This window comes from Cottoperca gobio, chromosome 2 (genome assembly GCF_900634415.1).
Source record: "Cottoperca gobio chromosome 2, fCotGob3.1, whole genome shotgun sequence".
Classification (NCBI taxonomy): Eukaryota; Metazoa; Chordata; class Actinopteri; order Perciformes; family Bovichtidae; genus Cottoperca; species Cottoperca gobio.
The window spans coordinates 9,984,838-9,997,040 of NC_041356.1; the positions used below are offsets into that span (position 1 = coordinate 9,984,838).

The following is a 12,203-nucleotide window of genomic DNA, read 5'->3' on the forward strand; positions in this document are numbered from 1 at the left end:
TGAAACCACAATGTTTAAAGGTCCCCTCCCCCGTAGGTTTAAAAGACGGCTGTGGTCATTCTGTTTCTGCACCATCACCGCCCAACATCACTCCCCATCAGTCAGTGGCAACTCCTCTGGCCATGACGTCACTGCCAAAGATGTATTTAAAGATGCTGGAGGGAGGAGTTATAACCACATGAGGGCTGCTGATGCATCGTGTCAGTGACATCAGTGCTATTCCAGAGATATTCATAACAGAGGAAAATGAGAAGCAAGAGGGTAGCAGAATTAAATAAGCGGCAGTGAGAAAGAACGCCAGCCTGAGGCAACAAACTTTGCATGCCAGCACTTAAACTAAAGCCCGAGTGTGAGGCATTGTGTGCATGTCGGTGTGTGACAACAGAGATTAAACCGTAACAAGCAAACAAGCAGCAGAGCCGAGGAAAAAAAACAGAGTAAATCTACTTGAGCAAATATGTGAAACCATGGCACTTTATGCTCCTTCGTCGTCTCCAGCTCATTTCTCTCTTCCCCCCTCTGTTTCCATCTCTCTTCCCCCAATCCTCTCGCTATTCTGACTCCCTCAAATGCAGGGGCTTATGCAAATTACTGCCGTTTCTCCGACTCCAGTCAGAAAGCCACTCACCGGGCAGGGTCGGGTTGGGGGACATAATAAGACAGGATAACCAGAATTCCCTGGTTTGTGTAATTAAAAAGGGAGTGAGTATTAAGACAGCGGTCTTAACTTTAAAGGCTGAAATGATGCCCCTGGTTGTTGAGGCATGTTCCCTGTGGTTGAGAATTAAAAGGGCTTTACTGCAGCTTTAAGAGAGTAACTGCAACTATTCAGAAGTCTGCTAGAGCCTCCACTTTCTCTGACAAGCTGGATAATACATGGTGAAAGAAAGAAAGAGGAGCGCTCATGCAGCGTTCAGTGTGGTTGTCACTGTACACCAGCGGCGGCGGCAACCAGCAGTCCTGTGTCCTCGGGGAAAACACTCTGGCACAAACCAATGACTGGCAGCTAAGAGGATCGCTGGTCACATAACGGTCTTAGCCGTCATCTGTGACCTCTCAGCCCTGTACAACCCCAAGAAGCAAGCTGGAGTCAGGCCTTTATATATTGGCCAATACACCAGCCAATATTTGTGACCCATTTTATTGATTTATGATGTTTAGGCTTGAGTATGAATGAGTATAAATATGAATATCGCCAACCTTTTCTCTTTAAGGTCAACTAGAAAACTCAAATAAGTGTACGTGTGGTTAATAGAGAGCGTAAGAAGGACCAATCAAAGTCTTGAAAACTTAAAATCATTGGGTTGCACGTGCACAGACAGTTACTTCCCATACAATCCCAACGAACACACCAACTCCTGGAAACTTTCACACCACAGCTGCTCACCCAACAATTTCTGACCTCATCATCAATTTGTGAACAGCTGACGCTGCTGGCTCGAAACAAACTCAAATTATTACTACAAGGTCGAATGTCACAACTGTAAGACGTTAATTAAAGCATCTCACATCTGTTTAAATCTAAAACACAGATGAGAAAAGACATCTGATATCTAAAGCAGGTTGAGAGGGTTCTTTTAATGAGACCCTCGGCCGCTTGTATTGTTGTACAAGCGTCTACTGTCAACATTACACATCTGACTGCCTCCTCCTCAGAGAACAGTGCAAGTGCATGAAGGGCAGTGATCCACTGCTTTGTAAATCATTAAACAGACGAAGGCGGTAAAAGAATAAAAACAAACACCTTCCAAGTCATTTAACTGAATTATATAATGTACTTTAAGAGCTATTTCTTGCACTCTATTCTGTTGTTTTGCCAGGTACAGAGCTGACATATTGTTAGTTGCAGCCCTATCAAGTAGCCTTCAAAGAGGCAATACTATGAAGATGTCAATATCTGATAATCAATGCATAAGTAGTATGGAGGTAAGGACTGAGGCTGGTTGTGAAACACCTTTCGGAGGAACACAGAGGTCTCACACAAACATTCCTCTGATTTAGACCACGTGACTCCCCGTCGGCTATACCTGACACTTCCTCTACTCAGACAGAGAGACAGGCCGTTACATATATATATATATATTTAAATGCTTCCCTCTCTCTCAGCGTCTCTGTTGCCTCACGCAGAGAAATATTGGCCTGGGGGACCTCTGGCTCGTAGCCAGGATGAATTAAATGATTCTTCCTCGCAGTGTAATGCTTAGTCAATGCAAATAAACACTCCTGCTAGAGCAAATGCAATGTGTATGCTTGCAGCAATTACTGGCATTTTCACAAGTCACTGTGACATGTGTGCGGGCAGCAGCGTGCCTGAATTCTTCTGTTATGAACCCCAAACACCACTGGACTCACACTTCTATTGTGTCAGCGTTCAAGCTACCATACTTTACTTATTCCATGTCATCGACTTAACCTGGGATAAATACTTCAGAGAGGGTGGTGCACTGTGTGTGTGTTATTGTGAGGGATTACAGTGGGAAGCAAGTGTGTGACTGCAGCCAGGCTCACGTGAGGAGCGGCTCAGGCAGGCCCTTTTGATTGGACGCCAGGATGTGCGCGTGCTTTATTGCCAAGTGAATTAAATCTAGCCAACCGCTGACTCAAGGGGTACTGTCTCTACTAGAGTGCCATTCATTCATCTCCACTGTAAAAACAAAGCAGTATCCTACATGCACTTCACTGTTCAATGAAGCAGTGCCCACCACATTATGAGGCGAGATCACATAGCGTCCCTACTAGTGTTGTGCATGGTTTTAGAGTTAATGGGAATAGTATTGATAAATATTGGATATTATTTATTCAGCACCAATATGATGGAGGTTCCTGCCTTACCACAGCAACAGAACAAACTCTTTGCACTATATGACATTAAGTTGCATGGGTAAATCCTTCACGATCTGCAGGCAACGTCATTAGTCTGGGTTTAATTGGAGATTGTTAGAGTTTTATACGCTGTTTTAGAGAGTTTAGTCCTAAACGTGTAATGCATGATTACAAAAGATGCCACAAAATAATTGCCATTAGTGACTTTGGTTTAAAAATGTCTTTTACTGCGGACCATAGTCATACCATAGACTGCCTCTGCAGATATGCTCCGTTTAGTAACTTCCGAAATGTCATCACAATGTCTATTACTTCACCTAATGACATTTCCCTGTTTCACATGAGACAAAACAGCCACAATGGGAGTGTGTGTGTGTGTGTGTGTGTGCACAGGAACTCACCTTAGTGCAGTAGAGCATCCAGACCTCGTACAGTCTTTCCTTGGATGCCATGGTGCCAGTGAGCCCTCACCAGGCTGTGGTGTCCACCGAGGTCACTTCCCTGGCTGCTTCATGCTTCTCAGTCATGAGCTAAACCTCTGCTGCTGGCCTTCAATGCTCAACATCATGACTGTCCAACTCTGGCCAAGTGTAACAGTCCTTCAAAGATGCTAAATTAATGGTAGACGTGTTGTAGCTCAACTTTCCGAGGATTACTCCATGGCAGAGGAGAGTTGTGCAGTCCCAGAGAGGACTTGGCGCAGCTGGGCCTGTAACGTGACTTCCACTTGTGCAGCTCTTCTCGGACAACCGGAGGGTATTCCCAGCAGTGTTTGCGCTATCAATGACAACAACACAGACTTATCATGGAGGCGGATGTGTTAACAAACGGCTGGGGGGGGGAAGTATCCCCTTGCTGTTAGCAGAATACACCCTGTGCACTTTGAGCTGCCCTGCTGGCTCCAGGCGATGCTGGTTTAACCACACGGCAAAACCCACACACCATTAATAATGTGTGTTTCTGTAGTGGGCTCTACAATACAAGCTAGCTCGTCCTGTCTGCACAACGCCCTCGGTTATCCTCAACACACATTACAGTATCAGTCGACCTTACCTGACCAAGCTAGCTAAAAAGCTAGCTGTCAAAAAAGCCTATTTCTATTTTTTTTTAGCCTCCCTTTCTCCTCCTCCTCCTCCTCTTCCTCCTCATGTGACAGAAACGCCTCGTCCTCCAAAGCCTGCCCGGCTTCAGACGTCACATTTAAAAGAGAATATGAATATGAATACGTGAAACAAGATGTATTAAAACCGTCGAGAAACTGAAGACCACTCACCTGTGTAACGAAATGACCAACTGTCAACTGACGCCGTCTCCAGAGTTGCAAATGTGTCAAGTTGCCGGTAAAGATACCGCACATACAACTTCCTGTCAACTTCTGATTTATTTCAAAATAAGAGAAAGCGCAACATAAATAAAGATATACATTTTCAGGCAAAGTTGAGCTTGAACTGATATTTTATTACAAAGTGATATGTGCTTAATGATATTTTTCGAGGACGTTTTCTATTATTAAATGTCTGGTATTTTACTTTCTAATAGAGTAAAAGCCCCCAAAAAGTCCTCAATATAGAATGTATGCTAGCTTTTGTAATTACTCGGTCGACAATGGTATATAAAGTTGTTGGCAAAGATTGCACTAGGGAATTATTTTTTGTGTAGTTAAATGGCAATAGGTTACTTATGAGAAATATTTAACCAGAACCTTTATTGTGGTTGGGGAACCGGATACACAACACACTGCAGCAACTGGCACAAAAATACTACCATCCAAGTGAACATATTCAGGATTAAACTGCAGTTTCATCACAGTATTACGTGTTTCATTTGCACCGTATTTAATTTGTTAATTTTTTTAAAAATAATAATCGGAATACGTTGCTTGGAATATTTATCATAACACTTGCTGTGTTTGCGACAGTTTATTCACTTTACGTTGTCGATGTGGAGCTACGTGGTTGCTAAGGGCTGGGTTTGGTTGCAGACAGTTTGTTGTGTTGCCACCTAGTGGAGAAGTAGAGAACTGCAGTTTATCAGAGTTATGTAGATGCGTTTCTGTGACCAAATGTTTAATTTAAAAGAAAAAGGTGGTTTCTATTATAAAAATGAATATATACTCCTTTAGTATGGTAAACAAAAAAGTAATTTTCTTTCCTCTAATGAACATTTACTGAGAAAATAGAGCTGCAGGTGTGAGACAGTTTTTTTTTATTAAATAAAAGGATGCATTTTCAGTGGTGACTTTAATATAAATTAATAGAAAATAATTTGTATTTTACCAAATTATTAATAAGAGCTGTACGATTGGTGTACTGGTCCAAAGATAAAAGGATTGGAGTTGCCACTGAGAAGAAAGAGGTCATTAGGACAAGACGTAAGCTGCAGCTTATTGATGAATTCTTCATGTTTTGCCAGCGTGTCGCTCCTGGCTTTAGAGTCTTGGCAGAGATATTTGGAGTTTGCACTTTTACCGTGAGTGGTGTTTTGATCTCATGGGCCAATTACTTGCACCTTGTGTTGGGATCCGTTCAAATCTGGATGACACGGGAGCAACTGTGACAAACAATGCCTTCGAAAATCCAGAAGTGCGACCCAAATCTGAGGCGCCTTGTTGACCCCCACAGAGTTGAGATGCGAGAGCCAAGAGGCACTTACCCTCCACTAACAAGAGCGACTCAGAGTGGCCGTCCCTTACCCGAGTTGAATCACACAAGACTTTTCTCTCAACACAAATCTATAAAGAAATAAGTCAAAGGAAGTTAAGAAATCAAATTCTGCATATATATCATTTATAATTATGTGTTTATATATAGTTATATGTATAAGGCTCATACAGCTACCATGTTTGATATGTACTGTAGATACACAGTACACTTAATCACAGTTACAGAGAGATCACATATTCACAATGCAGGATTCAAACTTAAAGGCGTTGTTGGAGAAGTGGTCACAGAGCACAGTAGAAATAGGATTTTGGCGAATCAGTGACGATAAAAGACAGGGACGACTTATCTACCGTTTCTAACTCCTACATGGGACGATACATTTATTCTATTGCTAATATTTTCATAGGCGAGTTTGTACCGTGTGACGACACAATGTGCATATACGTTCAAACAAAGCAGACATATTTAGATCTCATCGTGGACAGTTCTTTATTTGGGAAATAGTCAAAATTGAGTCTAAAGCCGGACGTTTGGGAGTGTAGTTCAATCCTGATTGAAATATACAGTTTATTAATACTTACTAGTTTGGGAGCCATTAGCTGTACACAGTGTCGACAACGTGAGGCGAGTTCTAAGGAGTGTCTTTCTTTCGATATATAAATGAATATATATGCACATGTGTTGTAAATATATCTGTACCTCCCTATTCACTACTCACAGTCTGAATACATAACGATACTGGGAAGGAAACATCCACCTTCAGATAGTCACTTACACTGCAGGGGTTATGTTGTCAGTACCTAGAGGATTCACTTCAGGTTGGGTTAACAAGGTCCTTCATGTTTCAGAATGCCTTTAGAGGAGAAGAGGTACATAAGTCACCTAGAAATGACCATTATCCATGGAAATATGAAAAGTACACCGTAAAAACAACTTATACTGTTTAGTATTTCTGGGTGGACTTCTCCTTTAGCTCACAGTTGCCTTTTATCTGAGAGGAAGTGTGCGATTATAAGTCAACTGATTCGTCTTTAAGTTGACCGTCCATTATTATTATTATTATTATTATTATTATTATTATTATCGTGGATCCTTAACACATGATCGGAGCAGCGTCTTTGATCAACACTTTCACAGTCTGGTCACCAACCCATGACCCGAACTCCTTATATGCATCAGACGAAAGCATTTAAAAAAAGAAAACTACAAAACTACTTTAAAAAGGCGAGTCGGGTTAATAATACAAAATCAAAGCACAGTAGAATTTGGCCTCATTTGCTTTGATTGTCTTGTGTTTGGCTTACTAGTCAGGATTCTGAGATTTAGGGACAGAGAATTGGGGTTAGGAGAAGTCCCACGCAGCCTCGGCGGAGGTTGGCGTCGGAGCGTGGCAGGATGGGGCGGGGAGGCAGGAGACTGGAGGGTCCTCAAGGCTGGTGAGGGGCACTGCTGGGTACATGAGGCTGAGGAAGGTGTCTCTGGTGTGCCTCTTCACCTGTCACAGAACATTATTTTTACAGGACATAAAAGACGAGTGGAAGTTCACATGACAAGAATTTCCCAAATAAGTGAATTTAGAGGAAGGAAAGCATCACGTCTACTAGAGCTACCTGTTTGAAGAAGGCGTGGGTCAACAGTGTAGATGCTGACGGTCTACGGAAGACAAACACATATATGACTGCACTTGTATCAGATCAATGGACAGAGAACGCTGACGGGTCTTTAAATGTACCGACCTGCGCTCCGGCTGCTGCTGCAGACACAGCTGGACCAGGTTGTGCAAGGTGGCCGAGTGGTTTTTAGGTCCGGGGCTCTGAGGTCGGTCGGTGGGAGGAGCGGTGGCGCTGTGCGTCATGCTTCCAGTGGCCACGCTCTCCCCGATGCCGGAGTCTACCCCGGACCGCGACACCTTCAGCCCCCCCAGTTCACCCAGCGGGAAGGGAGCCACATCCAGCAGGCAGCAGTGAGAGCCGCGCAGCTTCTGAAGCAGCATCTGAACAAACGGGACGAATCAAACGGTCCTCTAACGCTAAATGTGCACACATATTCTTTTTGGAAGTGTTTTTATTACCTGAGTGGGGAGCATGTCCTGGAAAGGCACCCTGCCGCTCACCAGCTCACAGGCCACGATACCTAAACTGTAGATATCTGACTTCACTCCGTAACCGTGCAGGTCCTACTGAGGGCAACACCATGGGGAGAGGAGAGACAGAATACATTAGTGAAGACAAAATATAATAAAACATAAAGATAATATAAGATAACAATGTTGCTTTCTGAAACGTGCATTGCTGTTATTAATGTCAGCACTTAATCTAGCGAGTCCTGACCTGTCGCAGTAGTTCAGGGCTGAGCCAGGGCAACAGGGCGGGGCTGTGGTGGGGCATGTCGAACACCGCCCTCATCCTCTTCCCGTCACGCATCATACTGTAAACACTGTGGAGCCCTGACAGGTACACATGCCCCTCCCCTGACAGCAGGATATGACTGGCCTTCACTCCCCTGAAGGGAACACGTGGAAAGAAACTAAGATGCAAGTATCTTTGTACTACTGTACTACAAATATTCCTCCCACTGACCGGTGAACGTAGCCCATCTTGTGCAGGTATTCCAAGGCTTTCAGGACGCCGTACAGCAGGTACGCTATCAGGGATTCACTCATTCCATCTGGGAAATATGTTCTCAGTAAAGTGTCTGCAGAGCCTGCAGGCAAGAGCACAGGGATGATATTCATGGATGTTTTCTGAACTTTGAGACACAAAACAAGTTATTGAGGTATGGCGGTGGCTGACCATAGGACATGAGCGGCGTGAGGATCCAGAGCTGGCAGCAGGAGCTGAAAACCAGGCGAGAGGTCAGCAGGTTGGGGTGACGGAACAGCCTGGACAGCAGAACCTCGTTCTGGGGTTTGAGACAAAATGAAACGTTGCAATTGAAGAGAAGAACCACATGTACCCCAGAGTTCATGAAAATGATCATGTATATAAAAATATATGTGTTTTATTGTTTCATCTAAAATAGCTCATAGATCACGTTCTAATTGAACAAGTTGTATATTATTTTAATACCATCAGAATCCGTATTTCATGTAGTCTATGTATACTATGGAGAACCTCTGCTCACCATGAGCTGCAGCAGCTCCTCCTCGATGCACTCGTCCAGGTTGGTTTGTTTGACGGCGACCAGCTGGCCAGTAGGGATGTGGTGCGCCATGTACACCCGGCTCAGGTTATTGAAGCCCCTTCCTGTGATACACAGAATTGACTTGAAGTGAAATCTTCCCACATTTACACGTGTTTTGGAGACTTGGGTGGGAAATTAGGTGCATATAATCTGACAAGTGTATGTTGTGGTGCTCTCACCCAGCTCCGACAGTAGCAGGTAGTGGGCCGGCTCAGCTGATAGCCCTGTGATGTCATTGCTACCAGCTGGCCCTTGCAGAGTGTATTCAGAACCATCAGAGCTCTGCACACACACACACACACACACACACACACACACACGCACACGCACACGCACACGCACACATATTATGCATTTTTAAATAACTCAAACACATGTGCGTACAATTTTAACATTTCATAAAAAGGTAAATGTAAAATAACATTCCCACAATAAAATGTCTAAAAACAAATAGAGTAAATACCTTACCTGTATTCTCTTAAATAGATTTAAATTGTGTATCTACCTTTGATTGCTGTATTTTAATTGTATTGTTAAAGGATCTTGTATTGCAACTTTGCATTAGAGGAACTATATAATATTTATTTCTTACTTACACAATAACACATTTTGTAGAGGTGATGTAATGTGTGTTGATGGCCGCTAGGGGGCGACACTGTGACACTGAGCAGAGCTAAGGGTTAGGAGGGGGGGCGCTTGCAGTTTTAGTGATGCAGACAGATTTTGGGAGCCCAGTAGTGTCTGGTTCTCTCAGCATCACAGCTGCAGCTGTTTCTGATGCAGCTTTGTTTAAAACACACCAGCTGAATGTGTTTTATCCATGCTGTCTGTATTATCCGAGGGAAATGACCTTACACACTAGCAGTACATTATAAGAAGTCATTAATAAATACAAGAATGATTATCATTATAGAAGAATATCTTAAAGGCTAACTTTCTGGGGAAATCATAGCATCAATAATGTGGATTATCAGTGAAGCTTTAAAGGGCTCATGTTACACATGAAGATCAGGTTACTGGTCAGCCCGTCTGTATTCTCTGGAGGAGCTTTGTCAAGTCTGAAAGAATAATGACACTTCATTATATAAAGCCTGCGTTATAAACTGGGAGTACTCGGCGTCCACCAGGCATAAAGGGTCGAATACAAAAAATATATATTGAGTTGCAAATGACAATAATCAGCAGATGAATCGATAATTAAGTTAGTTGCAGTCCTATTTTGCTAATTAGTTTGAAAATGCAAAGAATTGGTTGCCAAAGACTCAAAATGTTTGCCAATGGCAACCGTTACTGTCGAGTCCTGTGACAACTTCAACAGCTGCGATGTTATTCCAATAGTTACCGTCTTTAACAACTTGAAAGTAAAGGGTTAAGCAGCTCCAGATAAGATGATGAGTTAATAGTGATGGACGAGCATCAGTGTGACGCCTGCCTCCATGCTGACAGCGCCTTGGCTACTGACCAGGAACTGGTGACTGATGTCCTCATAGCGCTCCTCTATGTCCAAGGGCTGGACTTGAGTGTGGGAGATGCAGGAACAGTCCTGGTGAAGGGGCGGGGACGGGGGGAGCACAGGTGAGACATGCCTTACAGGAAATGGATGAGCAGAGAGCAAACATGGAGCTTGGGAGTGGAGGGTGATACGCTGCCTTGGGGAGGTTGGGAGAGTCAGAGATGAGAGAGAGAAGCAAGCATCTGGGAATACGGGCTGTGAGGGCACTTACAGGGCATTTTATCGGGAGTGGAGAGAGAACTAGAGTGACGATAACAGGCAACAGAGAGGCGATGAGTGTCGAATGTGTCCCAACAGAGCTACATAAGAGCAGCATATATAATTAGATGTGTCCATTAGCTGTGAGGAATGCAGAGATAGCCAATATTAACCCATTTGTGGCAAAAGACTATATTTAGTATGAGAAGTAAAAATGCCATAACATTTGTTCTGATGCGTTTTAATTCTTGAAAGCTGGTATGGACATAGTTTGGACAAGTATCTAACAGCACAATGTTGAAATGCTTAGATCACATGAAAAATCACACTTTTATCAATAGTCAAAGTCAGGATAACAGCTAAAAATGTGTTTATTAAATGTCTTCCATATAATTTAATTTGTACACAGCATATGTTTGATGATATGAGCACATAGATACCAAATACTTGATTGTGCTCCTCGTAGTTTCTGAGATATAGCCTTTTTATTATCATACTAGATTATTTCTTTGGGCACATGGGACTACTGTTTTTTCTAAATATTAATTATATTTTAGGAGGAAAAACAGTAGTAGAAATTAGAAATTTCATTTGCAGGCACAAATGGGTTAATAACTGATGATCAAAATAACATTTGACATGTTACATAACTCAAATGTGATAATCTGATATCTGAAACTGAGAATTATAAATCGGTGCAGCTTCTTTAAATGTCAATGCATTTAAAAGACTGATTGCATTTACATCAGGATCTGATTCGTGACTATACATCTACTAGGACACACAACAGGACGACACGCAAAGTAAGAATCCATGCAGTTTGATATTCTTACCAAGAAAGACATGGAGTCCTTTTGGCGACGGTAAAATCACAGGCTTTGGCATTCATCCGCTCACAGGCCGAAGGAGACCGACCGGGGTTGAGGGGGACAGGGGGATGAAGCGCAGCAGTGTAACAGGAGACAAACGTTGAATCCCCCACTAGACTAGAGAGCGGCCAGCATCCATCCAACCTCAGCCATTCATCCATCCAACCTCAGCCATTCATCCATCCGCCTGCACCTGCATCAGGTGATCCAGAGATCTGAACAAATTATATGAAAATCTGTGAATTCGTAAGGAAAATTGTGAACGAAGCCTGGAAAACTGGTCTGGTTGTGTGACTAAATGAGAAGTTAACACATTAATTCTTTGTTTAAGAAGTGCTAAAAATAAGTGATGAAGGGCTTCGTTCGTTAATTACAATGAAAAAAATCCAATTCCACTTCAAGGTTAAGATTAACTGCAGCCATTTTAGTTTAATCCCACGATTAATGCAGTCAGATAATGACTACTAGCAAACATAAAGGCTATTCATCTAATTCCGGGTGACTTTATGTGAATAAACGTAACTTTGAACTACCGTGAAGAAAGAAAATACGGGATAAACAATGTAAATGTAGGTCTCCCAGTTCAGTGCACTAGTGTAGCTATGAATATGTGCATGGTTCAAGCTTTAAGCTAACATTAGCGAAGTTAAAACAATATGTATTTGTGATGAAAGAAGCTGCTCACCTTCTCCTGTCGACAGCAACTCTAGCGCTTCGACGTAAACAAGTTATATATATATATATATATATATAGATATAGATAGATATCCTAAGCGACGTTGTGTCTATAAAGTTCATAATCTTTCATTTTGTGACCAAATTAAACGGACCGTGCTCAAAGTATCAAACGCGACTGTCAACACCGAAACACACACAAACCCCAGCGCGAAAATAAAATCTTTTAACAGGACTTAATTTGACACAGACTCTCTGCGCATGATTTAAACGTCATCA

At 42.6% G+C, this 12,203-nt stretch overlaps 2 protein-coding genes across 5 annotated transcripts in view; both read right to left on the reverse strand.

Moving 5' to 3' along the window:
• nbeal1 (neurobeachin-like 1) overlaps positions 1-4,172 on the reverse strand; it is a 32,686-nt gene extending 28,514 nt beyond the window's left edge. For both annotated transcript variants that reach the window (XM_029447475.1, XM_029447466.1), the window contains exons 1-2: positions 4,097-4,172; positions 3,225-3,600 (exon numbers count right to left, since the gene is read on the reverse strand). In XM_029447475.1, the coding sequence (XP_029303335.1) occupies positions 3,225-3,275 (51 nt within the window). In that variant the 5' untranslated portion in view covers positions 3,276-3,600; positions 4,097-4,172. The remainder of the gene's footprint in view (positions 1-3,224; positions 3,601-4,096) is intronic.
• An 838-nt stretch (positions 4,173-5,010) lies between these two features.
• stradb (STE20 related adaptor beta) lies at positions 5,011-12,153 on the reverse strand. Of its 3 annotated transcripts, XM_029447907.1 has the most exons (12): positions 11,935-12,153; positions 11,214-11,464; positions 10,132-10,212; positions 8,849-8,951; positions 8,610-8,731; positions 8,279-8,387; positions 8,066-8,189; positions 7,817-7,988; positions 7,558-7,662; positions 7,223-7,479; positions 7,097-7,139; positions 5,011-6,981 (listed from the first exon to the last, which is right to left on the reverse strand). In XM_029447907.1, the coding sequence occupies exons 2-12, from the start codon at positions 11,223-11,225 to the stop codon at positions 6,829-6,831; spliced, it is 1,281 nt and encodes a 426-aa protein (XP_029303767.1). In that variant the 5' UTR covers positions 11,226-11,464; positions 11,935-12,153; the 3' UTR covers positions 5,011-6,828. The 3 variants fall into 3 exon arrangements, with proteins under 3 accessions (XP_029303767.1, XP_029303774.1, XP_029303782.1); XM_029447914.1 differs by lacking the exon at positions 11,935-12,153 and having other exon boundaries at positions 11,214-11,906; XM_029447922.1 differs by lacking the exons at positions 11,214-11,464; positions 11,935-12,153 and having other exon boundaries at positions 10,012-10,142.
• Between the last annotated feature and the right edge of the window lie 50 nt (positions 12,154-12,203).